Source organism: Pipistrellus kuhlii, unplaced genomic scaffold (genome assembly GCF_014108245.1).
Source record: "Pipistrellus kuhlii isolate mPipKuh1 unplaced genomic scaffold, mPipKuh1.p scaffold_m20_p_34, whole genome shotgun sequence".
NCBI lineage: Eukaryota > Metazoa > Chordata > Mammalia > Chiroptera > Vespertilionidae > Pipistrellus > Pipistrellus kuhlii.
Genome location: NW_023425534.1, coordinates 5,335,205 through 5,361,758, shown reverse-complemented (window position 1 = coordinate 5,361,758; position 26,554 = coordinate 5,335,205). Strand labels below are relative to the sequence as shown.

The following is a 26,554-nucleotide window of genomic DNA, read 5'->3' as shown; positions in this document are numbered from 1 at the left end:
GGGCTCAGGGCCCAGCCAGGTGGCAGCAGTGTCACTGCTCCAGACAAGATCTGAGGGACGAGGACGGGGTGCCCTGGCTCCCACCAGGCCACCCTGCAGCCCTGGGCCACAGCCCGCCCTTCCCTGGCACCCCTGGCTGCCCTCCGGCCTGGCCCCAGCTGCCGTGCCCAGGCCCCGTGGGGTCTCCTCGCCTGCCTCCATGCCACCCCCTCTCCATCTCCCTTTCTCTGTCCTCCAACATCCCTGCCCGGCTCCCTGAGAGCGCGAGGCTGTTTCCTGTCTCCACTCCCCATGTCCTCCCTCCTCCTCCCTCCTCCCCAACACACTGTTTCCAGCCCCAGGTGCTCCACGCAGGAAGTCACCCCTCAGTCCATGAAGATGTCAGCTCCCTGCTCCCTGAGACTTTCTTTCCTTTTTTGTGTTTTTTAATCTATTTTTTTAATGTTTTTTTAAAAAATATATATATTTTATTGATTTTTCTTACAGAGAGGAAGGGAGAGGGATAGAGAGCTAGAAACGTTGATGAGAGAGAAACATCGACCAGCTGCCTCCTGCACACCACCCCCCCACCCCCCCGGGGATGTGCCCGCAACCAATGTACATGCCCTTGACCGGAATCGAACCTGGGACCCCTCAGTCCGCAGACCGACGCTCTACCCCTGAGCCAAACCGGTCTCGGCTTTAATCTATTTTTATTAATTTTACAGAAGAAGGGAGAGGGAGAGAGAGATAGAAACATCAATGAGAGGGAATCATCAATTGGCTGCCTCCTGCACGCCCCACACTGGGGATTGAGCCCACAACCCAGTCCTATGCCCTGACAGGGACTGGACTGTGATCTCCTGGTTCATAGGTGGATGCTCAACCACTGAGCCACGCCGGCTGCCGGGCTCACTGACATTTCCTTCTCACACCTAAGCTCTCGGTGAGCTCGCCATCCACATGGACAATCCCTCCCCACCCTCTTAGACACTCATTCACACGTCCCCCTGTCCTCAGATCTCTGCCGCCTCTTCTCCCCACACCCCCTTCAGCGGACCTATCCCCCCCAAACACGGCCATCGGAAGAGAAATGCCACCAGCTCCCCCACCAGTTCCATGGCCACTGCCTCTCCTGCCCCTCCGCCTCCTGTGTGGTCCCATTGCCAGCCAGACCCTCCCCCAATCTCTGGGTACCACTCTGTCTCCCCTCCCCAGGGCATCTCCCAGGACCATCACCAGCTTCCACAGTGCCGTTCTCTGAACCAGGAAAAGGAACCACACTGCCCACGCTCCACTGCTGACTCAGTCAACACAGGGCACCGGGCCTGGCGGGGGGTGGGGGGAGGGTGGGGGAGGTGGCGCTCGGGACACAGGTTCCCTCCCCCATCATTTCCACTTCCCCCTTCCTTTTTTATTTTATTTTATTTTAATTTTATTTTTTAAAAATCAATCTTTATTGTTCATATTATTACAAAGGTTCCTCATTTCTTCCCCCCTCCACCAGGTTCCCACCCCACCCCCCATTGTCCTCATCCATAGGTGCACGGTTTATGTTCAGTCTCTTCCCGCCTCCACCACTCCCCCTTTCCCCGAGGTCAGTCAGTCCACTCCCCTCCCATATCGCCGACTCTACTACAATGAACAGCTATTATTGTTCATCAGGTTTTCAATCTCCTTTTTTTTTTTAATTAATAAACTTTTACACTTCTAAGAATAAATTTAATAATTTTAAACCTAGTTTTTTTTCTGCCCTGACACTTCCCCCTTCCTCACTGACTCACTCCCATCAGCTCTTAGACCACAAGCAGAAACACCACACCCCTCCCCCCCTCCAGCCTCCAGGTCCCAGACCACTTCTCCCCTCCTCATCACACCCAAATCCCGATCCTTCTGCCCCCCCATCCCCCTCTCCAATGAACTCCCTGCAATCAGCCACCCTCACTCAAAGCGGCTTTCCTCCAGGCGACCTCTGAGATGCAGGTCCCCGGCCGGCCGGTTCTCAGCAGGACAGTCGTCACCTCCTCCTGGGAGCCCTCCTGGAAGCCACCTCTCGGCCTCGGTCCCTCCTGCTGGCGTCTCTTCCCCAGTCTCTGCTGGTCCCTCTTCTCCTGAGCTCTTAGGATTGGAGATGCCAGGACCTCCTTCCTCCCCTGATGCTTGCACCCCAAGTGACCTCAGCTCCAGACAGGTCTAAGGCAGACTCCCATCCCCCTTCTCCCAGAATGGCAGCTTAGCCTCCTGCTGGCCCAGAGCCGTGGTCCGAAAACTGCGGCTCTTTGGCCCCTTGAGTGCGGCTCTTCCATAAAATACCACGGCCTGGGCGAGTCTATGTTGAAGAAGTGGCGTTAGAAGAAGTTTAAGTTTAAAAAATCTGGCTCTCCAAAGAAATGTCAATTGTTGTCCTGTTGATACTTGGCTCTGTGGACGAATGAGTTTGCCGACCACCGGCCCAGAGGCTAATCCTGGAGCCACCCTGGCTTCTCCTTCCCTCGCATCACCTGCAATCCATTAGCCAATCGCCTCTGCTGTACCTTCCAAAGATACTGGGAACCGCCTTCAGCCCCACCTGCCCAGGTCCAGGACCGTTGCCTCTTGCGTCCTGACTGGTCTCCCACTCTGTCCTCACCCCACACCTGCGGCCTACTCCCCAGGAGGCCGGAGCGATCCTGCAAAGGGAGATCAGAGCATGTCCTGACTCAACTCAAACAGCCCCACGGGCTCCCCAACCCACTTCGTCCTCACGGAAGGCTGCAAGGCCGTTGGGACACAGCCAGCCTATTGGTTCATGGCTTGTCTGTGGCTACTTTCTCACTGCGTGGCGGAGTAACTCCAGCAGAGGCCTGTGGCCCACAGTGCCTAAAACATCTGCTTTCTGGCTTTTAAGAAAGTTTGCATAGCCCTAACTGGTTTGGCTCAGGGGATAGAGCGTCGGCCTGCAGACTGAAGGGTCCCACGTTCGATTCCGGTTAAGGGCATGTACCTTGGTTGCGGGCACATCCCCAGTAGGGAGTGTGCAGGAGGCAGCTGACGATGCTTCTAACTCTCTATTCCTCTCCCTTCAATTTCTGTAAAAAATCAATAAAATATGTTTGTTTGTTTTTTATTTATTTTATTTTATTTTTAAAAAATATATTTTATTGATTTTTTTACAGAGAAGAAGGGAGAGGGATAGAGAGAGTTAGAAACATCAATGAGAGAGTCATCGATCAGCTGCCTCTTGCTCACCCCCACTGGGGATGTGCCCGAAACCAAGGTACATGCCCTTGACCGGAATCGAACCCAGGACCTTTCAGCCCGCAGACCGATGCTCTACCACTGAGCCAAACCAGTTTCAGCTTGTTTTTTTTTTTGTTTGTTTGTTTTTAAAAAATAAACACCTTTTCTAAAAAAAAAAAAAAAAAAAACACGAAGAAAGAAAGAAAGAAGGAAAGAAAGTTTGCATAAGAAGGGAGAGGTTTGGGAAATGGGTGAAAAGGGAAAGAGGAATAGAGTCAATAACATTGTGGTAAGTTTATAAGGTGACAGTTGGCTAACAGAATTAGTGGCATGATCTATATGGCATAAAAATGCCAAATCACCATATTGTACATGGAAAACCCCTGCCCCAGACACCTGGCCGCCAGTCACCTTACCAACCTCATCCCGACCCCTCTTCCCTTGCTCTCTCTGCTCCAAACACCCAGCCTCCTGGTGGTTCCTCCAAAATGCCCTGCCTGTTCCGACCTCAGGGCCTTTGCACCTGCTGTTCCCTCAGCCTGGAACTCTCTTTCCCTCTCTCTCCTTCCAGTTCTGCCTCAGACACCACCGTGAGCTCTTCCCTGACCACTGTCTCTCCAGCCACAGCCCCCTCCTCACTCCCTTCTCTCTTTTCCTCCGTGATTCAGCACCATCCAACCGACGGAAGACATGAGCGTCTGCTTTTCTCCCTCTGGTGGACAGTGAGCTATTGTCTCTTTTCCGTGCTGTATCCACGGCCTATGGAGTAGTCCCTGGCACACAGTAGGGGCTCATATCATTTTCTCTGCACCGCAGCCCAAAGAATTAGGTCCTTGTCTTTACAGAAGAGGAAGCTGGGGCTTAAAGGGGCTACCTGCCCACCTGGGCAGGGGCTTCCTTACCAGGACAACCCACCTCTTTCCAAAGGATACTTGAGACAGCTCAATCCACATACCTCTTTGTCCCCTTACCCCCACCCCTCCTCTCTCACCCCATGCAGGGCTCCCTATCTGCTCCTAACTCCCTTACCACTCTCCCCCATCCCTGCCCAGTTAAGGACAGCAGTTAGCTCAGTCCACATACCCCTTCTTACCCCCACAACCCCACCCCTCCTCTTCCCACCAAAAGAACCTGGGACAGCTCTCCTGTCCCGCACTTGCCCTCCAGAGCACCTGTTTTCCTCGGGTCTCTCTCAGCCAGCTGGGTTGAACCCAGAGGGGCCCTCGGCCAGGCCCAGCACGGCCAACGATCCAACTAGGCAGGCGCGGGGCGACGTCAGAGAGCGCGCCGCCCTTCCCCCCCGCGGCTGCCTCGCCGCCTCCAGGAGGATGCTCTGGGGTCGGTGGTCCCCAGCTGTGAGCGTGGCCGACGCTGTCTGCGCATGCCTGCGCCCGAGGGGGCGTGGCCATGGGTCCCCCGCCGAGGGTCCCGCCCCTGCACCCCGCTGTACATCCAGCCGCCCGAGCACGGGACCGCGTGCAAACGTCTCCCCCGCGCAAGGCCTGTAAGGCTGCGGGCCTTCGGGTCCCTCCGACACTGGCCGGAGCCTGCCCTGCCCACTCCTCCCGCAGGCACTCACTCCACAGGCCAAGCCCTGGTCCCTGCGGTTCCCACCCCACCCCGTCCCGCCCTCTCCTCCCTTGGCCCAACTGTGCTGCTTCCCCTGTCTGCCAGCCGCTGGGAGAGAGCACTGGGCCAGGGGGCAGAAGACCCCATCGAGATGGGTTCTGCTGCTGGGCGACTGCAGATGAGCCCCCGACTCCTCTGAACCTCGGGGTCCTGATCTGTAAAAGGGGAGTGTTGACACCCCCTAAATGCCAGACTGCCTTTCAAACCCTAAAGCAGATCTTGAAGGTGTGTGTGTGTGTGTGTGTGTGGTTACTTCCTTCTTAAGTCTTTGCATCCAGTAACTCCTCGTAAACCTGCTGGATGGAACCTTTTGGCATTCAGGTCTTGTTCTTCCGTTGTCTCCAGTGAAACATTTGCCTTCAAGTCACCTTGTTCTGATCCTAATCCAGCTGCACCAACTCTGTTGGGGTTATTTGCCCCGATTAATGTTTGCATCCTTTTACTTTCAGCCTTGCTGTGTCCATATATTTTAGGTGGGTCTCTTATGACACAATATGGCTGGAATTTTTAAAAAAAGTACAATGATATGATGATGACGTATACAAGCCATCTCATTTTTGTGCCCGTTAATGATCAAACTTCATGTTTTCTCCTTTCTTGTCTTTTTTGCTCATGTTTTCCCCCCTTACAGATGTCTTGGAACTTACACATCCTATTTCTATTCTTTCAGTGGTTATCCAACACATTTTAATTTGCGTATTCAATTGACAATCTGAAGTTAATTCAGTTATTTACCCTCTCTCAACAAAACACACACACACACACACACACACACACACACACACACACAAACGAACAAGTAGACAAACCAAAAACTGAAGACTTTATAACATGGTTTCTGACCAACTCCCCCTGAACTATATTATTATTGTCATGAATGCTAAGCCACATTTACTATTTCCTTCATGCTGCTCAGATATCCCTATAGAAAAATATCCTTCTTCCACAAAGCTTCTTTATACGTTTCAGCATTGAAGGTGTGTTGGTGATAAACTCATTGTCATTTCTCTAAATGTCTATTTCATCCTCATCCTTGAAAGTTAACTCACTATCACACAACTTCAGGTGGTTATTTTTATCGCCGCTTTGATGATAACACTCCTGTCTTCTGACGTGTAGTGTGGTTGCTGGCAGGTCATCGGTTGCTGGTGTAATTGTCGTTCCTTTTCGGATGCTGTCTTTTCTATCTGGCTGCTTTGGGGATCTCAATGTTTGTGTTTGATTTCCTGCAGTTTCTCTTCATCCATTCATTCCACCCCATCATAAAGCACTTACTGGGGCGGGCACTGTCTCAGGTGCTGAAAGGCCAGCAGTGCGTGACCGAAGTTCCAGTAAGAGGACTGTAAGTCTGGGGGCTGGGCACGAGGCCTTACCCCTCTGTACTGGGGACAAGCCAGGATGGGCCAGGCGCCTGGGGCCCAGTAGTCAATGCCCACCCCAGTCAGTGGGGCGGGGCCCAGGCCAAAGGACCTTCTGAGCTTCTGGACAGCATCAGTTCCGGTCAGCTCTGAGGCCAAGACCCAGGGTCAGCCAGGAAGGGGTCACCTGTCATCTCTTGACCCCACATCACCACAGGCGGGAGGAGCAACCCCACCACCAACTCAGCTGCTCCCTCGGGAGCCCCTCGGGGCCGGGCACTTCACATTTCACTTGCATCACCGCCCTCTGGCAGGCATCGGTCCCCGCCCAGAGACACTGAGGCCGGAGAGGCTGAGTGGCCCAAGGACATGCAGCCAATCAATGGTGGAGCAAGACTGAAACCATCCCCCAAGCCCACTGATTCGGAGATGCAGACATGCATCTGCTACACTGACCACAGGCCTCGGGTCACGGGCCCCTGCCTTCCCCGCCCCAGCAGAACAGGCCACGCGGTCCAGGCACATAGACCTAGATAAAACACGGCTCAGCACACATCCAGCTACACAATTCCCCAAACTTTAATGCCATGCCTCTGGGAAGGGAGGCTGGGGGCTGTCATGGGTCTCAAGTTTAGTGGACACTGCCTGCCTCCTGCCCCAGGGTTTCCAGAACCAAGTGACCAGGCAGTGAGAAGCACAGCACCTCACCCTATACCACAGACCGCCTTCTGCGGGGCTGGGGGTAGAGAGATGGGGGGGAGGGACTCGACAACTGCGGGGGGGCCCAGGGCGGGGGCGTCACTGGCCCTTAGAGGCTGGACTCCGCCGGCTAAGAAGTGGCATGGCCTGGGGCCTGCACAGAGCAGCTAGGGGCGGAGGTGAGGAAAGTGACCACGGTTCCCAGCCTGGGACCAGCGAGGTGCCTGGAGGCGGGTGGGGGTCACAGGGAGCGTGGGACAGCTGTGTGCACAGAGCCAGCCGTTCGGGCCACACCTGAGATGGGGAACAGAACATGCTCCACATGAGGCCCAAGAGAGGGGGCGTCCAACCTCCCCTGCAGTTTGTGCTTCTGGCCCCCAAGCGGCCAGGGCAGCGGGGCTGGCTTCAGTAGCCGTGGGAGGTGTGACCCTTGCCCTCCAGGCCAGCATAAAAGTCTGCGGGGGCCTCTGTCGAGTCAATCGTCTGGTAGGCAGTGCTCTGATTTTGGACTACAGGACCTAGAGGGCGGGGAGGCGGGAGAGAAAGCAAAAATGAGTCCAAACCAACATCCGCTCCGCCCCCACCGGGCGGGCCAGAGCTGGCATCGTGGCGCCCAGGGCAGTGACAGCGGCCACAGCCCCAGATACCAAGCCTTTCACCATCATGCTCATTCAGGCCTCCCATACCCCCACGGAGCAGGCATTTTTACCGTCCTGTCCCCACTTTACAGATGAGGAAACTGAGGGTCAGCGAGACGAACTGACTTGCCTGAGACCACACAGCTCAAAGCTGAGGACGAGGATGCCAACGTGGGCCGCTGTGTCCCTCTATCCCAGCGATGTCCCACCTGGCTCATGTGGCATCCACACGAAGCACTACAACTCTGTGGCTGACACCAAAACATATGCTTTTTGCCAATGTGACAAAAAAAAAAAAAAAAGAAGTATAATTTTGATTTTTGACTCCCTCACACTGGATGGCCATTGTGTTGGCTGCTATAACTTATTTCCCCGACAGCCTAAGGGAAAAGGGGTCAGTGCTCCTGACTAAATAGCCAGGTCCCGCGCATTTTAAAAAATTCTCGAGGCACACGGGTTGGAAGTCACTGTTCTACCCAGAAGGCCCAGTGCCTGGCCGGTGCAGAGCCCAGAGGCCGGGGCCGCGAGGCAGGCGGCAGGGCTCTCACGCCCACACTCCACGCTCCCATCCCCCCGCTGCTCATTTGTCCTGTGATCCTGAACGAGGGCCTCAGTTTCACCATCTGTCCAATGGGAGGAATGTTACCGACTCCCCTCACCCCAGGGCAGGCCCAGGCAGGGAAGGCCACAGGCCACTCCTGCTTGCCCTTGGCCCCACTGCTCCAGCAGGCAGGTCCCCGGTCACCCTCGGCCTCTCTCGGGAGTGACCGGTAGGAAACCTCACCCATCTCTCCCCACTTCTGAGAGAGAGAGAGAGGAACTGAGAGCGAGTGGGAAAGGGCAGGCCAGTGGCTGGGACGCCATGAGGAGGGCTGGAGCCAGGTGAGGCCGTGCAGCGGGCAGTGTGGGGCTGGCTGAGGGAGAGGGCCGGGAGGCAGGGTAAGCCCTGCAGGTGACGCTGCCTTCGGCCGGGGCTCCCTGGCTCGTGCCGGCACCATCTCTCCCACCATCTCTCCCGTGGCCACCCAGATCCCAGGAGACAGGAGAAGGGGGCCCCAGGTGGGGGGGCTGGTGGGAGCTGAGAAGAGAGGGTGCCCCTGCAGGTGCCTCGAGTCTCGGGCTGCAGACTGCCCAGAGCTGCCGGGGGAACCGGATCACTCCCCCAGCTATATCCGGTGTTTGGGCTCTGAGGGAGTCCTGGCTGCTGCCCCCAGTGCTGCCCCCAGCCTGACGGCAGGGCAAGGTCACCCCAGGCGGCTGGGACAGACAGTGCGTGCACAGAACCATGCAGGCCACACCTGAGCTGCGGACTGGGACACGTTCCCCGTGAGGTCCATCGCTGGCTTCAGGACCCCTCAGGGAAGCCAGGAGCTGGCACCCCTTAAGGGCAGGGGCTGCGGGGGAGGGGGAGGGGGAGGAGACGCGGTGAGCTGGCTCACTGAAGGGTACTCACTGGGGTAGATGATGCCCCCGCCCCCGCGCTGCATGTATATCTGGTAGATCAGGAAGCAGGAGAAGGGCTTGAGGAGCAGGCTGAGGATGGCCATGGCGGCGCCGAAGCGGCCCGAGTCCAAGAGGCCGACCCGCGGGTAGAAGATGCTGATGTGGATGATGTCCAGGAGGATGGTGATGATCAAGCTGCCCAGAAACTGCAAGACAGGCCGGCACGGAGCCCAGGCATGACCACGTGAGCTCACTGCCTCCTCGACCCGCCTCTGTCGTGTGCATAACCAGGCCGGAAGCTGTGTGTGAGCCTTACTGTGACCTCAGAGGCTGCTGGAAAACCAGCCCAGCAAGCAGGCAGGACCTTGTGGGCGAGATGCCCGATGGGACTGCAGAGCAGAGGGGGGATTCGGGGAGGTCCCTGAGGTCCAGCCCCAGCCTGCCAGCCCACCCAAGCCCCCGCCCATCTCCTGTTGTCCTTGAGGCCATGACAAGGGACGACCTGGTTCTAGAACCTCTGAGATGGAAGGCACCTCAGGGTTCACTTACTCTGTCTCCACCACCAAGGAAATCCTTTCTGTCACCCCGAGAGGCCCCAGCCACCACCGTTCAGCGCTTAGTGAGTGCTGAGAAGCCCCTGCCCCCAGGGAGAGCTTAACTGGGCTGAATCCACTTTGACCTCACAAAAAATATATATTATTTTTTATTATTATTGATTTCAGAGAGGAAGGGAGAGGGAAGATAGAAACTCCAATGATAGAAACTCCTTCTGCAAGCCCCCTACTGGGGATCCAGCCCCGCAACCTGGGCATGTGCCCTTGACCAGAATCAAATCCGGGACTTGAGAATCGAACTTCAGTCCTCAGGCGGATGCTCTATCCACTGGGCCAAGCCAGCTAGGGCCGGAGTTCCCCCTTTGCTGGTCTCCTCCTAAAAGGGGGTCCTGGCGAGGTGGGGGAAGGGGTCTTGAGTACGTGTCCCACTGGCCTCGGGGCGTAGCCAGCCTGGGGCACTGGAGGGACCCTCCACACCACATGCCTTTCTGCGGGAAGACAATGAGCTGGGCAGGCAGAGGAGCAGGCCAGGCCAGCAAACACCCTCGGGCTGCAGCCTGGCTTTAGAAAATGGGAAACAGGAACAGGCAGGAGGCTGGGACAGGTGCAGGGAAGACAGAGCAGGGGCCACAGATCATCCCAAAGCCGGGCCTGGTGCTGCTGCCCTAGCTCACCATGCTTATGGCGTCCAGGGAGTCCCGCTGAGCGACGGCCCACACGCCCAAGGCCAGGACGGTGAAGTTGGCCCAGGCATAGGGGCCCCCGAACACGAGGCAGCCCCTGCGGGAAGATGGATCCGAGTCAGGTTAGCGGGTGACTGCCCCACGGGTGCCCATGCCTCCCACATGCACCTCCTGGAGCGCCAGGGCCTCAGGGATCCTCTGAGAAGAGGCCGCAGTTGGCCAGGCCTCTTGTGCCCCAGCGGTGAGCCAGGAACATCAACCAATCCCATCGGCTCTGCTTCCCAGAAGGCTCCCTTCAGGCCCAAACCACCATCCTCTCCTGCCAGGACGTACCAGCCGGCCTCCCACAGGTCTGCTCCCTCCCACTGCTGCCCCGTCCGGGCCATTCTCTCAATAGCAACCAGTCAAGTTCATCTGGTGAGATCTTCTCCACTCAAAGTCCCACCAGTTTTCTGTCCCACTTGAAATAAGAGACTCTCTCCCACGGCCGAAGGGGCCTAGTGGGAGCCACTGGTGACACCGGTGCCTCCCTCTACCCTGAACATCTGGCCCCGTTGTGTCATTTCAGACCCAGCTCAAAGGTTAACCAAGACTCCTCCCCTGACCGCCCGATTTTGAAGGCCACCTCGTCACCATCTAATACAGTGTCCACTCTATTTGATTTCCTAGGCCGAGGGTATTGCTACTAACTGACATTGACTTATTGTCAACCCAATGAAAACACTAATGAACACAGCCCTTACTAGAATCTGGCACATTTCTAAATGCTTTAAATGAACTCGTTTATGTGCGTTTGTGTTAACAACGCAGGGAAGGAGGCACTATGGCTATCGTCATTTTACACAGAGGAAGCTGAGGCACAGAGGTCAAGTGAAAGGGCAGGGCGGGGCGAGGATGAGCTCCCGACTCCACCCCGCAGGGCGGAGTTATCCCTAGCCCTCACCCAACCAATCAGGGTTAGCCGAGGCAGTGACATCACCACGAACCGGAGTAAAACCCCTGGACTGGGCGAAATTCGCTCTCTCTTCCGCCATGCTGCCGGCGTGAGTGGGAGGAGCCCATGCTAGCATGGAACAGGCTCTTTTGTTTATTGCATCGGACTCGGCTCCCTGGTGGTCCTTGGGGATCACGAAGTCTGGGCATAACACAAGTAACCTGCCCGAGATCCCACAGCTGCTAAGTGGCGGTGCTGGGATTTGAACCCAGGCAATCTGGCTCAAGAGGCCATGCTCTTCCTTAAAAAAAAAAAAAAAAAAAAAAAAAGTTTATATTTATATATATATATATATATATATATATATATATATATATACACACATACATACATACACAATATATTGATATCAGAGAGGAAGGGAGAGGGAGAAAGAGACAGAAACATCAATGATGAGAGAATCATTGATCGGCTGCCTCCTGCACACCCCACACTGGGGATGGAGCCTGGGCACGTGCCCTGACTGGGAATCAAACCGTGACCTCCTGGTCCATAGGTTGACACTCAACCACTGAGCCACTGTTGGAGACCGGGTGTAACCTGACAGAGTCCTTGCACCCGAAGGGACTGATAAGATTCAGTCCCCTGCCCCCACAGGGTCCCCTGACTTGTTTGGATGGCGATTTCTAATTGTCAGCAGAATGAGAGCGACCTTCCATGGCTTACCAGAAGTCTGTAACTGTTTACTGCGGTTTGCTTTACCGAGAATTGGGCTTCCTGCTTTATCTCCCTTAGAGATTGAGAGGAACGGAGAGTACGTTCCTCCGGAACTGACCTCCCAGTGTTTGTGCATAAAAGGTATTATGGCCGAAACCGGTTTGGCTCAGCGGATAGAGCTTCGGCCTGCGGACTGAAGGGTCCTGGGTTTGATTCCAGTCAAGGGCATGTGCCTTGGTTGTGGGCACATCCCCAGTAGGGGGTGTGCAGGAGGCAGCTAATCAATGTTTCTCTTACATCGATGTTTCTAACTCTCTATCTCTCTTCCTCTCTGTAAAAAAATCAATAAAATATATATATTTTTAAAAAAGGTATTGTGCAGTTAATAAAGTTTCTGCAGTCTGTCAATGGCTTGCAGTCCTCCCGATCCCGCTTTCCTGTCATTCTTTTCTTAATTCCCACCTCCTCACCTCAGTCTGGTTCACCTTCAGGCTGGCACTGACAAGCCACACCAGCCAAGCAAGAGGCCATGCTCTTATTTGCCATTTTCCCTGGTCCTCCACTGCCCCAGCGCAGTAAGGCGCTTCATACACTCAATCAACAATCCCTAAAGCGCACCATCCCAAAAACTGGTCAAAGCAGCTCCGAGTAGAATAAGGCGACCAGACGTCCCGATTTTTAACCATTTGTTAAAAGTCGTTTTTTAAACACTGAGGGATGCGGGACAAATTGTTAAAAATCGGGACTGTCCTGCCAAAAGCGAGACGTCTGGTCATCTTAGCGTAGAATGCAACGAGGCTCCACATTGCATATTACCCAGTAAGTAACCTCATTCTGGGCTTTAGGAGAGCAAGTGCTGGGGCCGAATGAAGCCCGGGCTCACCAGCTGCAGAGCTAGAGGAGTGTGGCTGAGAAATCCTATCTGACCTCGCTAACCCGGATGAGGGCTCGGAGCTCCTACGAGGCAGTGGTGGCCAAGGCCTCTGGGGACTGCCTGCCCCTCCAACATCCCTGGGACAGGGGCAGCTTGCTGACGATCTTCTTGACAGAGGTGCCATTTAGTCTTGGGACTGGCTGGGACACAGGAGACAGGTGGACGCAGAAGCGGACACCCTGTGGAGCCACTTACCAGATGGTCAGCACCCAGTGGATCAGGATGATAATCTGCGGCACAAAGAGGAGGAGGGGGGAGAGCTGTGAGTGTGACCACCGTGGGGAGCAGGGGGTGGGGGAGCTGTGGAGCCAGAAAACCCAGGAGGCCACTGCCTGGCACCTAAGGGGGCCGCACAGATGTCTGCAATGGCGAGGGAACTGGTGGTGGAGGAGGAGGAGGGCCTGGCCAGACAGGGGACGATGCCACCGCCCCCGCCCCATTCCCTTGGGGCAGCTGACCCCCTTCCTGCTTTCGGAGGCTGGAGGCCCCACATCCCTTCCTGCTTCCAGAGGCTGGGGGCTCCTTTGGGGACCCGGGACCCTGCTCTGGAGTGGAGGGCACCTTGATGAGAATGGCCAGGGTGGTGGTGAGGCGCTCAAAGAGGCTGATGTCTCTAGAGCCGGGGTGCTGTGTGGGGCGGGAGTGTGGGCGCAGTGGGGGGCAGGGGCCTTGGAGTGTGGATTTCACTCCACGTGAGGAAGCCACAGGAGGCTCTTCGACCAGGAAGCCCCTGGTGTGGTTTATGCTCACGCCAAAACCCCCTGTGGCTTTTTTTGTGACATTCCACCCTTTTTTATTGCCCCATCTGTCCTTAAAGGAACAGCCCCCTGGACTGGAACGGGCCTCCACTGCTGGTCAGGGAAAGGGGAGTGAGAAGAAGCCGCTGTGCCTGGAGGAGGAGATAAGGGGAGAACTGGGGAGGGCTGGCAGCCGGGTTGGCCTTGGGGGCAGGGATGGATTCTGAGCTCTATCCTAAGAGCCAGCCACTGCCCCCTCCGTTCTGCAGGAGCCCCTGCCCACAGAGGAGAGAGGTGCCCAAGGCTGCACTGCGATCAGCCCAGCGGCCCTGGTATCTGCCTTCCAGACTGAGGAGGCGCGGGGGACAGTCCCAGTGCCACGCGGCCCTGAGAATCAGCGCCTGACCCTCCCCACAGTGGGTTCCCATCTCAGCACCGTTTCCGTTCCCGGCGCTCTGGCTCCGACGCCCAGACTGTGCGCACTCACGTCGGCACCAAAGGGCCCAGAGCCCGGCCCTCTGGTGAGAGGAGAGGCTGAGACTGGGAGGGCCGCGACCCGCAGGGTAGCAGGTGGCGGAGGGCGACTCTGGCTGAGGTTTAACACGATGCCAGCTCTCTTGGGAAGGAAAGGGCGTACCCTGGAGATACCGCACACCCTCCACACACACCGGCCCCTTCATGTGACATCCCTCCTGCTTCATAAAGATTTAAGAAGTTTAGCATGACCTGATCGCTTCGATTAAGCCCCTGGGAAAAGAAACCCACCGAAGAGCAGCCTCCCCTGCCTCGGTTTCCCCAGCTTTGCAATGGGAGGGCACAGCACGCCAGGCCTAGGACCAGGCGTCGGTCCAGGAAGGCTCCCTAAGAAACCTGGCCGGCCTGGCCCTGCCTTCTCCACTGTCCCCTGGAGAACAGTGACTCCTCTTGGCGCAGAAGAGCTGTCCGCAGGCTCTGGGGGAGGTTCCGGGAACATGGGGCCGCTGGGGTTCTCAGGTGCAGCCGCGGAGAACGGGGAGGGAGGCGCCGGGTCCGAGGGTGTGCCTGGGCAGCCGGGCCGCTCATGGCCGCACCGGAGGAAAGGAAGACCGAGCTCTCCTTCAGAATGGGGGACTCTCCACACAGTGCTCGGCTGAGGGCGGCTGCCCAGCTCGTGTCCAGCTGTGTCAGAAGACTGGGCAAGAGAGGGTCAAAGCACCAAGGTAGCAGGGCGGCGTAGGACGCTGGATTAGGAGTACGACACCAGGGCTCCGGGCCGGGGACCAGGTCCCTCGGTGTCTGTGAAATGGGGGCAGTGCCCGCCACCCATATGTCCCATGCAGGTGCCTCCACCGCGGAGTCAGGCACCCGGACGGTCCCTGGGTGTAGCCGCTTACTGAGCAGAGGTACCTGGCGGGGCAGGCATCCGGCAGCAGCGTTAACAAACGCCCGCTCCTGGGGAGGATGTGTCCACCCTGCCCCAGCACGGGGCCATGGCATTCCTGCACCTACATGGGGAGAGGATTAATCCTGTCTCACTGACGAAGAAACCGGGGCTGTGAGAGAGGGCGTGAACTGGACCGGAACAGAACACGCATCCACAAGACAGCCCAGACGCAAATCTCAGAACTGGTCTATCCATTCCGAGTTTTTATGCCAATAAAAACAGAACGCCACGCCCCCTCCTGGACCACCTGCCCATCCTATCACCCTAAAATAGGGGTGTCGAACTCAATCAGAGAAGGGGCCAAAATCTAAAATCCAGCCTAAATCGCGGGCCGAATGGTTTACTGAACAGTCATAAACTGTCATTGCGATGGAAACGCAGCGGAGTGCAGTGATGACAGCGCTGTGCGGGCCACATTGCAAGGCCTGGCGGGACGGATTTGGCCCGCGGGCCTTGTGTTTGACACATGTGCCCTAGAAGATAGGGTTTGTCTTCTTTTGACAGCGAGGAAGCGGATCCTCACGGAGGTAAAGGAGCCTGCTCAAGGCCACGCGACTAGTAAGGAGCAAAGACTGGCCCTGAAGGCAGGTTTGGCCCCAGGGCCTGTGGGACGCTGGCAGGACGGGCAGAGCCAGGGCAGGGCGGGTGGAAATGCGGTTCAGCCCTGGGGGGCGGGGGGAGGCTGCGGGGACGCCGAGGAGTTCTGAGGACCTGGCCTTGGACCCTTCGTTTGCCGCTAGAGCCCATGGGGGCGGGAATCAGGGGTGAAGAACATCCGAGACAGGTGTGGACAGACCTCAGATCAACAAACAGATCAATGTATGGAATATATTCTGTGAGGTAGTGCGATCCCCGAGGGTGGCTGAGGCTCAGGGACCCCCGTCAGGGCTGCCCTCGAGGGGAGGCAGAAGCAGGCGGTGGCTAACTGTCTGGAGCCAAATATGTGGGCCAGATCCCAGCTCCATGATGCAGACGCTGCGTGACCGCGAGCCAATCATCTGCCCTCGCTGAACTGCCGCTTGCCCCTCCCTGTATTAGGGCCAGTAGGCCTGTCTCCTAGGGTCGCTGTGTGGATCCAGTGGCACAGGGAGGTGGAGAGGTTCATGGAACACTTAGCACAGTGCCTGCCAGGTGGTCCGCCCTTGGTACCCAACCGTCCCGAATTCTTAACCCTCATTCGACACGACCCTCCACCCCTTCCCGGACCCGGGCCTCTTTCAACAGGGACTCACGAACCCACAACTAGTCCTTTCCAGGCTCGTCTGCACATCATTCCTCCGGCACAGGATGTGCCACGTGACAGGGCTCAAGTTAGGGCCTGTCCTTTGTGCCAAGGGCCTGGGGCGACTATTCCTTCTCATCTGGCACCACTGCCCGCTCTGCTGGGGCACAAGCAGGCAATGGGCCAATGAAGAAGCGGGGAGGGAGTACAGGGGTATAGGGGTGCATGTCCCAGCTCCCCCCTGGGGTGGGGGGTAGGGGGAGGGTCGAGGGCTGATCTCAGAACACCTAAGTGGCCGGGGAACAAGGAATCCACAGCTGCCCTCCGTAAGGCGGCCAGACTTAACAAGAGGAGCACCGAACACCCAGCTAATTCTTAACTCCGGGTCACGAATGGTTTGTTAGCATGTCCCAGATACTGCGTGGGACATACTGATGCTAAAACAAAAATGACTCGCTGTTGATCTGGAATTCAGAATCAGCTGGATGGCCTGTCTGCGACCCGGCAACCCCAGTCCCTCAGGGCCTCCCAGCGCTCACTAGTCGCTGACGAGTAGCAGCTAAGACCCTTGGAGACAGAGGGTCTTATTCCCCACGTCAAGGCAGGACCAGCTGTCTCGTTCTGGGCACCGGAAGCTCACACCTGTGGCGGTGCTTGGCTGCCAGGCCCACGAAGTTGCTCAAAAAACAGCCCCTGCCGAAACCGGTGTGGCTCAGTGGCTGGAGCGTCGGCCTTTAGACTGAAGGGTCCCAGGTTCGATTCCGGTCAGGGCATGTACCTTGGTTGTGGGCACATCCCCTGTTGGGGGTGTGCAGGAGGCAGCTGATCGATGTTTCTCTCCCACTGATGTTTCTAACTCTCTATCCCTCTCCCTTCCTCTCTGTAAAAAAAAAAATCAAAAAAAAAAAAATATTAAAAAAAACACACAACGATGCCGAAACCGGTTTGGCTCAGTGGTAGAGCATTGGTCTGCGGACTGAAAGGTCCCAGGTTCGATTCCGGTCAAGGGCATGTACGTTGGTTGCGGGCACATCCCCGGTAGGAGGCGGCTGGTCGATGTTTCTCTCTCATCGACGTTTCTGGCTCTCTATTTCTCTCCCTTCTTCTCTGTAAAAAAATCAATAAAATATATTTTAAAAAAACACACACAACGAAAACAAAAAATCAAACATCCCCTAATGTACCTAAACTGTCAAGGCAGAAGTCCACCCCAACATACTGACCGAGAGCCAGGAAAGGGCAGCTTTGAAGTCTGACTCTGCCACCCAATCCCTGTGGGACCTCGGCAAGATATTGGCCTGATCTGAGCCGAAGTTTCTCCGTCCGCAAAAAGATGACCGTATCGGCTTTCTCGGGAGGCGGCTGTGATTGAATAAATAACCTGGCATTCCACAGGCGCCCCTTTCGACTCCTGCACCTTCTGCCCTTCTGCCCGCCACCTCGTTTTCCCTCTGTCACCTCGTTTTCCCTCGGTCACCTCGTTTTCCCTCCGTCACCTCGTTTTCCCTCCGTCACCTCGTTTTCCCTCCGTCACCTCGTTTTCCCTCTGCAGTATTTTAGGCAAAGCTCTGATCAGGGGAAAGGCGATGGGCATTAACCCTGCACTGCCTGAGACAGCACGAGTATGGATGCCAACAAAGCTGTTGCCCTTAAGCAGATTTCTTCCCAGCGAACACGTGACTCCAAGCCCACTCCCCTCGCTCCAGCCCTCTCTCCAGGGAAGCTTGGGGAGGTTTGCCCCAGCCAATGTGATGGCGAAATCTGCCTGTTCCAAGTCATAGCTCAGCCGGGTCTCAGAACCCAAATATGGACGATGCGTCTGTTATTTTGTAGTCATTTCGGTTCCCTGAGTACCAGACACCACTGGCTGCCAATGCCTTGTCATGTGTGAAGAGTCCTGAACAAAGTCTCAAAGGAGGCAGCATCGAGATGCAAAATGGCAACTTTGGGGGCCTTTGTCACAAATACAAGAAGCAGGAGAGGGCGGGGAGAGAAAGAAGAACAGCCTAGGGCGCCCGGGGAGCTGAGGCGGCGGCTCAGGAAGTGAGGACACCCAGGAAGCCCGGCAGTGTTTCTCTAAGTGTACCCAGTTGGGGTTTTTCTGCTTTTAAGCAACTTCGACTGGAGACCGTGTTTCTTAGAAAACAAAATCGCAGGGTTTAGATAGTTTGGAAAAACGACTCGTTCGGGAAATCTAATTTTCTTAACCTGACTTAGCAAACAGATGGGGCGATCAGGCGGTACCCGGAGGCTCTCCCGTGCAGGGGGTAGGGGGTGTCCCTCTTGAGCCCCCCGCCCACCCCCAGGGCTCGGTGAGCTCTCCTCCTGCTCCAGGGGATTCAGGGGGGCGGCCGGAGCGGTCCTCTGGGGCTGGGCCTTTTCTGAACCCCAATCCCAGCCGAGGTCTGTCTGCCCGACCCTGCTCACCTGGCGCCTGTGCCTTCCCCTTCTCCCCACCCCACCTCCTTCTCCAGCCCTTGGCCCTCTCACCCCTAAAATCCGACTTTTAAAAAGCAAACGGGGTCCCTGGCTGGCGGGCTCAGCAGGTTGGGGTGTCCTCCCATAAACTAAAAAGCAAGCGCCCCCCAACCCCGGGAGACGCGCCCCGCGCCCGCGTGCCCGGCCGTGGCCGCCCCGCCCGCTTCGCCCGCCCGGCGCCACCTTCAGGTTCAAGTTCGGCTGCTCCATCCCGACCCGGGTGAAGGCACCAGCCGCGATCCGCGGAGGGTCCGGACCTGCAAACTCCGGAGGGAAACTTGCCGGTCCCGCCCAGCCCGCTGCCCGGGCTCCAACCCCCGCTCAACTCCCGGCCACGTGAGGAGGGTCACGTGACCGACGTCCGGTTGCTAGGAGATGGCGTCTGGCTGCCAGCGCGTCCTCCAGCCCGGGGCTCCCGCCACTCACTGCTCAGGCTGCTCCCCTGTCGACTGGAGAACCCCAGGATTTGTCCCAAAGGGCGCCCTGTCTTGCCTGGTTAACATCCCAGGAGGTGGACGTACGGGACCCCCTGCAGCCGGGAGAGCTTGGGGGGATGTCCAGGTGCAAACTGCAGATGTGCCGTAGCTGGTGTCTCATTTCTTAGGGCATCCTCTTTCCTTCCTGCTTCCCGACGCTAAAGTGGAGATGTTCACAGCACCTACCTCCTAGGATCTAAATGAACGAATTCATGCTGTCAAAGAAACATTATTTTGACACTTGTTAAAATGGTGAGGAAGACTTTATTCAAGACTTTTGCCATAGGAATATTGCAAGAGAAGAGAGAAATCAAGCTTAATTATGAAGACAGCAAGGACAGCTCTAGCCGGTTTGGCTCACTGGATAGAGCGACGGCCTGCAGAATGAAGGGTCCCAGGTTCGGTTCCGGTCAAGGGCACATATCGGGGTTGGGGGCTTGATCTCCAGTAGGGAATGTGCAGGAGGCAACCAATCAATGATTCACGCTCATCATTGCTGTTTCTAGCTCTCCCTTCCTCTCCCTTCCAATCTGAAATCAATAAAAAATATATATATATATATTTTTAAAAAGACAGCAAGGACAAATGGGGTTTTATAGCCAAGCAGCAGAGTCAATAAATATTCTCCAGCCGAAACCGATTTGGCTCATTGGATAGAGCATCGATCTGTGAACTGAAAGGTCCCAGATTCTGGTCAACGGCATGTACCTTGGTTGCGGGCACACTCCTGGTAGGAGGTGTGCAGGAGGCAGCTGATCGATGATTCTTTCTCATCGATGTTTCTAACTCTCTATCCCTCTCCCTTTCTCTCTGTAAAAAAATCAATAAAATATATTTTAAAAAAGAGAAATATTCTCCATGCACCCCAGATCCTAGTGGTGTTGCATCCAAGCCTGTAGGTCCGTAACAAGACTGTGATCACCCTGTCAACAGAAAATGCAAAACAAGTTCTAGGATCAGAGCTGACATTTATTAAGTACCTATTTTGTGTCAGACAGTATGAAAAGCGCTCAGAGTAAACGCTCACAGCAACCCGATGCTGCAGGTACTGTTCTTATCCAGATCTTCTGTGAGGTGACCGAGGCGAAGAGAAGCTGAGAGGCTTGACCAAAGCCACATCACTAGTTGTATGAAACTGAGTTGGGACCCAAGGAGGTCTGGCTCTCAGACCTTGACATTCAACCACTCGGCTCTGCTGCCCACATCTAAGGGAAATTCTGCCCGGGCTGAGATGCAGGGATGGAGGCGAGCAGCAGGGGGAGACAGATTGGAGCCAGATGAAACACAAGGCTGGGTCTGTGGAATGTCCCAGTAGCTCACCCAGTGACACCGCCTTCATCCACACCAGCTGGGGCCAGAGGCGTGGGGTGGGGGTGGGGGCAGTGGTGTGGGTGTATCCAGCTGGCCCGGGTGGGAAAGGAGCCCAGAGGAACAAAGGAAAGTGGAACCATTCTCGAAGGAGCCAAGTTCCTGCGAAGACCCAGTCATGACTCTGGGAGAACTGATGGGCCCCCCACAAAGCACATTTCACAAGGCTTTGGGGTGGGGAGGTCATCCTTTCTGAGTATACTTTTGGAAGTGAAGTTTAAGTTGTTCATGTCCCTCATCAGTCCCTTCTGTCTCAGCCATGTTTTATCTTCGTACCTTCAACAAAGAACCTGACATGCAGAATAGATTCATCTAGCCAGCCAGCCACCCATCAATTCAGAGAACAGTTATTGAACACCTGCCGTACTCAGGTAAATATCTAGGACAGGAGTGGCTGGATCATAGTGTGGGTGTAAATGTAGCTTTTTAAGAAACTGCCAAACTGTTTTCCACGTTGGCTGTACCATCCTGTTTCATTTTCTTCATAGCACTTATCAACCTCAACACTTGCCTGCACATAGTAGATGTTCAGGGAACGAACCTACACCAACTGAACACATTGGTGTGCTCCGCTTCCTCCTGTCACAGGCACCCGGAAGACCTGCCGCCCAGCGCCCTGCTGGTCCTCAGGGTGCCACCGGAAGTCCAGGCTCTGTGCGGGAAGCCACTTGGTGGATGCCACTGGTTATGGAAATGGCTGCTGAACCAACCACAGCCATATCCTTCCTATGGTTGGCTTGTGTCCTTTAGGTAACAGTATTTTTGGGGGGGCCCTTGCCTTGTCCCCTCCTGGCAGAGTGGTCCTGGGAAGGTTCTTTAGCCTCAGAGTGACTGTGGGGATCGTGTGAGATCATTTACACAGCTTTCCTGACACGTTGGAAATGCTCAGGAAGCAGATAGCTCCCCTGCCGCTATGAGGAAAACATAGCATCTCTCAGCATCTCCCGGCCCAGGATGAAGGCCATGATCCAGGCAGCAGAGAAAGGCCGCTTTGATGGAGAGAGGACCCTCCCCCCCCTCATGCCTTGTTCCTAGGAGCAAAGCCTGAGAGCTGGGCCTCAGCGTTTGTGTGTGTGGCCTCCCCAACCCTGGCCGCCCAGCACGGCCACTTTGCACCTATGTGACCTTGGGTAGTCACTTCATCTCTGAAGTTTTTTCTTTGAAAAACAGAATGGTGTATGTCTGGGGCGGACAGAGCGGGCTGGCTTGAGAGTTCATCATGCCACCGTGGTACTGATTTCACATGTGTGAGCTGTTTGTTTATGCAGGTTTCCGTTTAGTCACTTCAGACCGGGGCTGACCTCAGGGAACTGAGGCCACGGAAAGAGAAAGCATGGAGAAGGGGGCTGTGGAGGTGAGCAGGGCTGAGCTGCGGCTGCCACGGAGACAAGAGACACCCTTCCCGGTGCCAAGCCAGGCCACCCCCTCACCCGTTCGTGCTCTCCCAAGATGCATCGGGGCCTGCCTGGCCCGGCCTCGGTGGCATTACTGAGTCCTTCCCCGTCCTGCCAAAGTTGGCATCTGTGTTCCTCGGCACCCGGCCACCCAGGCCTGGAAGGTGGCTGCCAGAGGCCGGCCTGCGGTGACCACCTGTCATCTCTGTGGGGCCTGAGCTGCCCCAGCCCTAAAACAGGGAAGGAGATGAAAGTATGAAACTCCCACCCTGACCGGTGTGGCTCAGTAGATAGAGCGTCGGCCTGCGGACTGAAAGGTCCCAGGTTTGATTCTGATCAAGGGCATGTACTTTGGTTGCGGGCACATCCCCAGTAGGGAGTGTGCAGGAGGCAGCTGATGGATGTTTCTCTCTCATCGATGTTTCTAACTCTCTATCCTTCTCCCTTCCTCTCAGTAAAAAAATCAATAAAATATATTTAAAAAAGAAAATATGAAACTTCCACCACGAGATCTGGTCGAAGGACCAGGATGAGGCTCAGTGAGGGCAGAGACTCCGTCTGCCTGGGTTCCTGCTTAGCTCAGAGCAAAGGCTCAGTGAAAGGGGAGAGTGAGGAAATGCTTGAGACGTGGTGGGGAAACAGGAAGCATCCGGTCCACTCCGATGCCTGACCGCACTCACCGGCTGCAGACAGACCGCCTCCCGGAGGGGCAAAGAGACAGAAGGCGGCTTATTAACCATCAGCTCTTTATTTACAGCGCGAGATCACATGCAACACAGAACTACAAGGCTTAGCACCGTTTTAAAGAGGGACCACAGACCCCCTGGGAAGTGCCTCAGAGCCAGAACACCCAACCGAGGGCCCAGGCCCAGGCGCCCCACTTGGTTTCCTCCAAAATAAAGACCAGTTCCATCCCCGAGGCAGGGCCTCCGAGTTCGTCATGGCCAGTGAACTGGGCCTACCGGACCGCTGACTCACCCCTGACGGTAAATGTCCCTGAATCGTCCCCCTGTCCCCGGCCCAACAGCTCCCTACCTAAGGTGACCACAGGTCCCAATTTTTAACAATTTGTCCCGCAACCCGCAAGACTTTTTTAAAATGCCTGAAATTGTTAAAAATCAGGACTGTCCCGCCATAAGTGGGATGTCTGGTCACCTTACCCTACCCAGACCTGCCTCTCAGGTACAGTGTGTGAGAATGGCCCAGAGAAATGTTACAAACTCACCCCCAAGATTCTGATTCAGCAGGTGGGCCCCGGGGCCTGCATTCCCCCCCTGTCCCCTAGGCCACGCCACTCAGGTGGGTTCTGGAGCACTGGGCATGAGGAGGGACTAGGAAGCCTCCCAGAAGAGGCCACGGATCCTAAACCAGAGCACCCATGCTGACAGAAAGCAGAAAATACCCAACGGAAGCACCCGGTTCTGTACACTGCTTCTTCCTGCCGCCCCCTCCCCGCACACACTCACTCAGACACCCTCCTCGCCATCGCCCACGAGAGCCAAGGTCACCACGGAGGGGACGTGCCCCGTCCAGCCTGGGAAACGCTCTGCCTTTTGGCCCCTCTCACCACCCACCCCGGCGCCCACCTTCCCTTGCTGTTCTGCGTGTATCTCCACCCTCTGTCCGGCTCCGGCTGCAGAGGGAACCCCATTCCGGGGGCTGTGCAGCCGCCATGCAACATTGAGGCATGGGGGTGCTGAACAAGCTGGAAGGGAGGTCCCCCCGAAGCATCTCTGAGCTGGAGGGGGTCTCAGTTACATCCCAAAGCGAAGCTGCCCCGTTCCCACAAGGCTGGGCCCTCGCAGCCTCCGACCTCAGGCCATTCCCAGCCGCCTGGGAGCCGCTCAGAGTCACAGACAGATCCCGGGAAGGCAGCCCGTGGGAGCGGAGAGTCTCCGGGGAACGGCGGTACGACGCCACGGGAGGAATGCAGGAGGCCCGGTGGCTGTCCCATCAGCTATCGCTTTCCACTTGGCCCCCAGCTCCGCTCTGCCCCCAGGAGGGGGTGCATTTTTAAAATCTCATGAACCCGTTATCTGCCCGGAGTCTGTGCACACAGTGCGCCAAACCTCTGACCTGGAACCCACGTCCTCTTTTCTGGTGCAGCTTCTCGGGGCCCCAGTGTTCCTGGGGACACGCTTTGGGGAAGGAGCCGGGATGGTGACTTAGAAATGACCTCGGAGGATGCGATGGATCGTTAGCAAAGAATGAAGCACCTACTGAACGTACCTTAGAAAATAAACCAACTGGCACTGGGGCCTTAGTATGTGCCCGGCACTGTCAGAAGCACGTTATAAGGCCCCGGCTGGTTTGGCTCAGTGGATAGAGCGCTGGCCTGTGTGCTGAAGAGTCCCAGGTTTGATGCCGGTCAAGGGCATGTACCTTGGTTGCAGGCACCTTCCCTGCAACAGGGAGTGTGCAGGAGGCAGCTGGTCGATGTTTCTCTCTCATCGATGTTTCTAACTCTCTATCCCTTTCCCTTCCTCTCTGTGAAAATCAATAAAATATATTTGGGGGAAAAAAAAAGAAGCATGTTCTAAGGATATGCAGTTACTTCCCACAATGCCCCTATGAAGGAAGAGCCATTGTCCCCATTATACAGATGAAGAAGTCAAGGCACAGAGACCGTAAGGAGCTTCCCTAAGGCCAGGAGGGTGGTGAGACCGGGAGCAGGCCTGGGGCAGCTCTCGGGCCCGGCTCCACGCTAGTCACCTGCAGAGCTTGGGAGCCCAGACACAACCCTGACCAGCGAAAGCGGGCTCTCTGCAGACGGGCCCTGGACGCCCGTGCCTGTGGAGGCTGCCCAGACGGTTCTAACGCGCAGCTCGGGCCGAGGCGAGGGGACGAGAGCGGCATCTGCAAACCGCGGCCTGTGGGCCCATCCAGCCCACGGCCGACGTGTGCGCCGCCCACCAGAAGCGAGGTTTCTACATTTTTAAATGTGCTTTAGGAAAGTCAAGAGAACAGTCGCTTGTTGTGAGAACTATATGAGATCCACATCTCCGTGTCCATAAATGGTTTTATGGGGACACGCTGGCCCTTCCTGCTAAAGGTTGCTGACCCCTGGACCAGAGAAAACTGGCTTCTGTGCCAGCAGAAGAAACGTAAGGTAGACCTAAGAAAGAACTCCCCCCTCTCCCCCCTCCCCAAAGAAAACAAGAAAGCACTTCCTGGCTGCCCGGCCAGGGTGGCTCAGCGGTTGCGTGTCCACCTATGAACCAAGAGGTCACCGGTTTGATTCCTGATCAGGGCACGTGGCCAGGTTGTGGGCTTGATCCCCTGTTGGGGGTGTGCAGGAGGCAGCCAATCCATGTTTCTCTCTCATTGAAGTGTCTATCCCTCTCTCCCTCTCCCTTTCTCTCTGTAACATCAATAAAAACATGTTTATACAAAGAAAAAGTACTTCTTGTCAGAGAAGTTTGTTAAACACTGAAGGGGCTTTGGGACCCCCTCACCCCTCCTGGAGATAGAGGATTCCACCCCGGCCCCCACCCCACTTTGCAAATGCCTAATGCAGACAGCCAGGGCAGAGATGTCGAGGCGCCAATCCTTAGCCATGGCACTCCCCCGGGGGGCAGGGACAGCTCCGTGGGGCTCTCAGCTTTGTCCTGACCTCCCGTTTCCCAGTGCTGATGTCCAGGGCCACCGGACAGCTGCCCCAGACTTCACGCCGGATGGCCGGCCTGCCTGCAGCCACACACCCCCAGGGCTCCATCGCGGCTCCCACCGGCCAGCCCTGTAGGCACCCACAGCAGAGGCGCTGTCTGCTCCCCAACAGACAGATCTGCAAGGGGCGGACTCAGGATTCCATTTCCAAAGAGCTGCCTTTGATCTCTTTCAGTGTCTCCCCCCCGCCCCCCCCCCCCAGAGGCCCATGCCCATCGAACCTGAATAGGAGAAGAGAGCAAGCGTATCTGGTTTCTGCTAGATGAGTCTGCGCTCCTGGTGCCAGAGCCCTGACCCGCCTGGTTTTCCCAGGGGAGTGGAGACCCTGGCATCCTGTGGGCGTGGCCCCCTCTGCCCCCCCCCCCCCAGCAGGTGCAAGGAATCCGCATGGGTCGGGCTTTTGCCAGTTGTGACCTGGTTTGCCCTGGACCAGAGGGCTGGCCAGGAAGGAGGTGCCAGCTGGGGCACTCAGGTGATCCCGGGAGAGATGTTCTGGGTGGGCATCCGGGCTCTGGCCTGGGGGGGGGGGCAGTTAGCTTCAAGCACCTCAACCTCCGAGATGCCCCAGCTCCTCAGGGGGCTTTGTGGCAGAAGGGTGGGTGGGGGTCTTTGTGTCATGGTCTCTGGGAGGCCCGGGAACCAAGGTGTCGGGTGTGATGTGTGTGTGTGTGTGTGTGTGTGTGTGTGTGTGGTGTGTCCCTGCTTGCATTACATTCTCCAAGGCATGAACTACAAAAGCTGAAGAACTCCCTGGCTGGTGTGGCTCAGTGACTGAGCATCAGCCTATGAACCAGGAGGTCACGGTTTGATTCCTGGTCCGACTCATACCCGGCTTGTGGGCTCATCCCCAAAAGGGAGTGTACAGGAGGCAGCCCAGCCATGAGTCTCTCTCATCACTGATATTTCTCTCTCTCCCTCTCCCTGCCCCTCTGGAATCAGTAAAAATATATTATTAAAAAAAAAAAAGCAAAAAAGAAAAGCTAAAGAACCCCAGGAGTGGAAG

At 56.3% G+C, this 26,554-nt stretch overlaps 1 protein-coding gene across 1 annotated transcript; it reads right to left on the bottom strand.

Annotated features, from left to right (window-relative positions):
- Positions 1–6,746: 6,746 nt before the first annotated feature.
- LOC118732070 (angiotensin II receptor associated protein) lies at positions 6,747–18,970 on the bottom strand. Its single transcript, XM_045570620.1, has 5 exons — positions 18,831–18,970; positions 12,983–13,017; positions 10,194–10,299; positions 8,976–9,171; positions 6,747–7,402 (listed from the first exon to the last, which is right to left on the bottom strand). Exons 1-5 carry the CDS (start codon positions 18,855–18,857, stop codon positions 7,290–7,292), a joined length of 477 nt encoding a protein of 158 aa, XP_045426576.1. The 5' UTR covers positions 18,858–18,970; the 3' UTR covers positions 6,747–7,289.
- Positions 18,971–26,554: the final 7,584 nt, after the last annotated feature.

Excerpts from the sequence above, each read along its gene's own strand:
- LOC118732070 (XM_045570620.1), bottom strand. The coding sequence starts at position 18,857 with ATGGAGCAGCCGAACTTGAACCTGAAG. Across the intron at positions 9,172-10,193 it reads CCCTGGACGCCATAAGCATG|TTTCTGGGCAGCTTGATCAT; the intron begins GTGAGCTAGGGC and ends CCTGTCTTGCAG. Across the intron at positions 7,403-8,975 it reads CGGGGGCATCATCTACCCCA|GTCCTGTAGTCCAAAATCAG; the intron begins GTGAGTACCCTT and ends CCCGCCCTCTAG.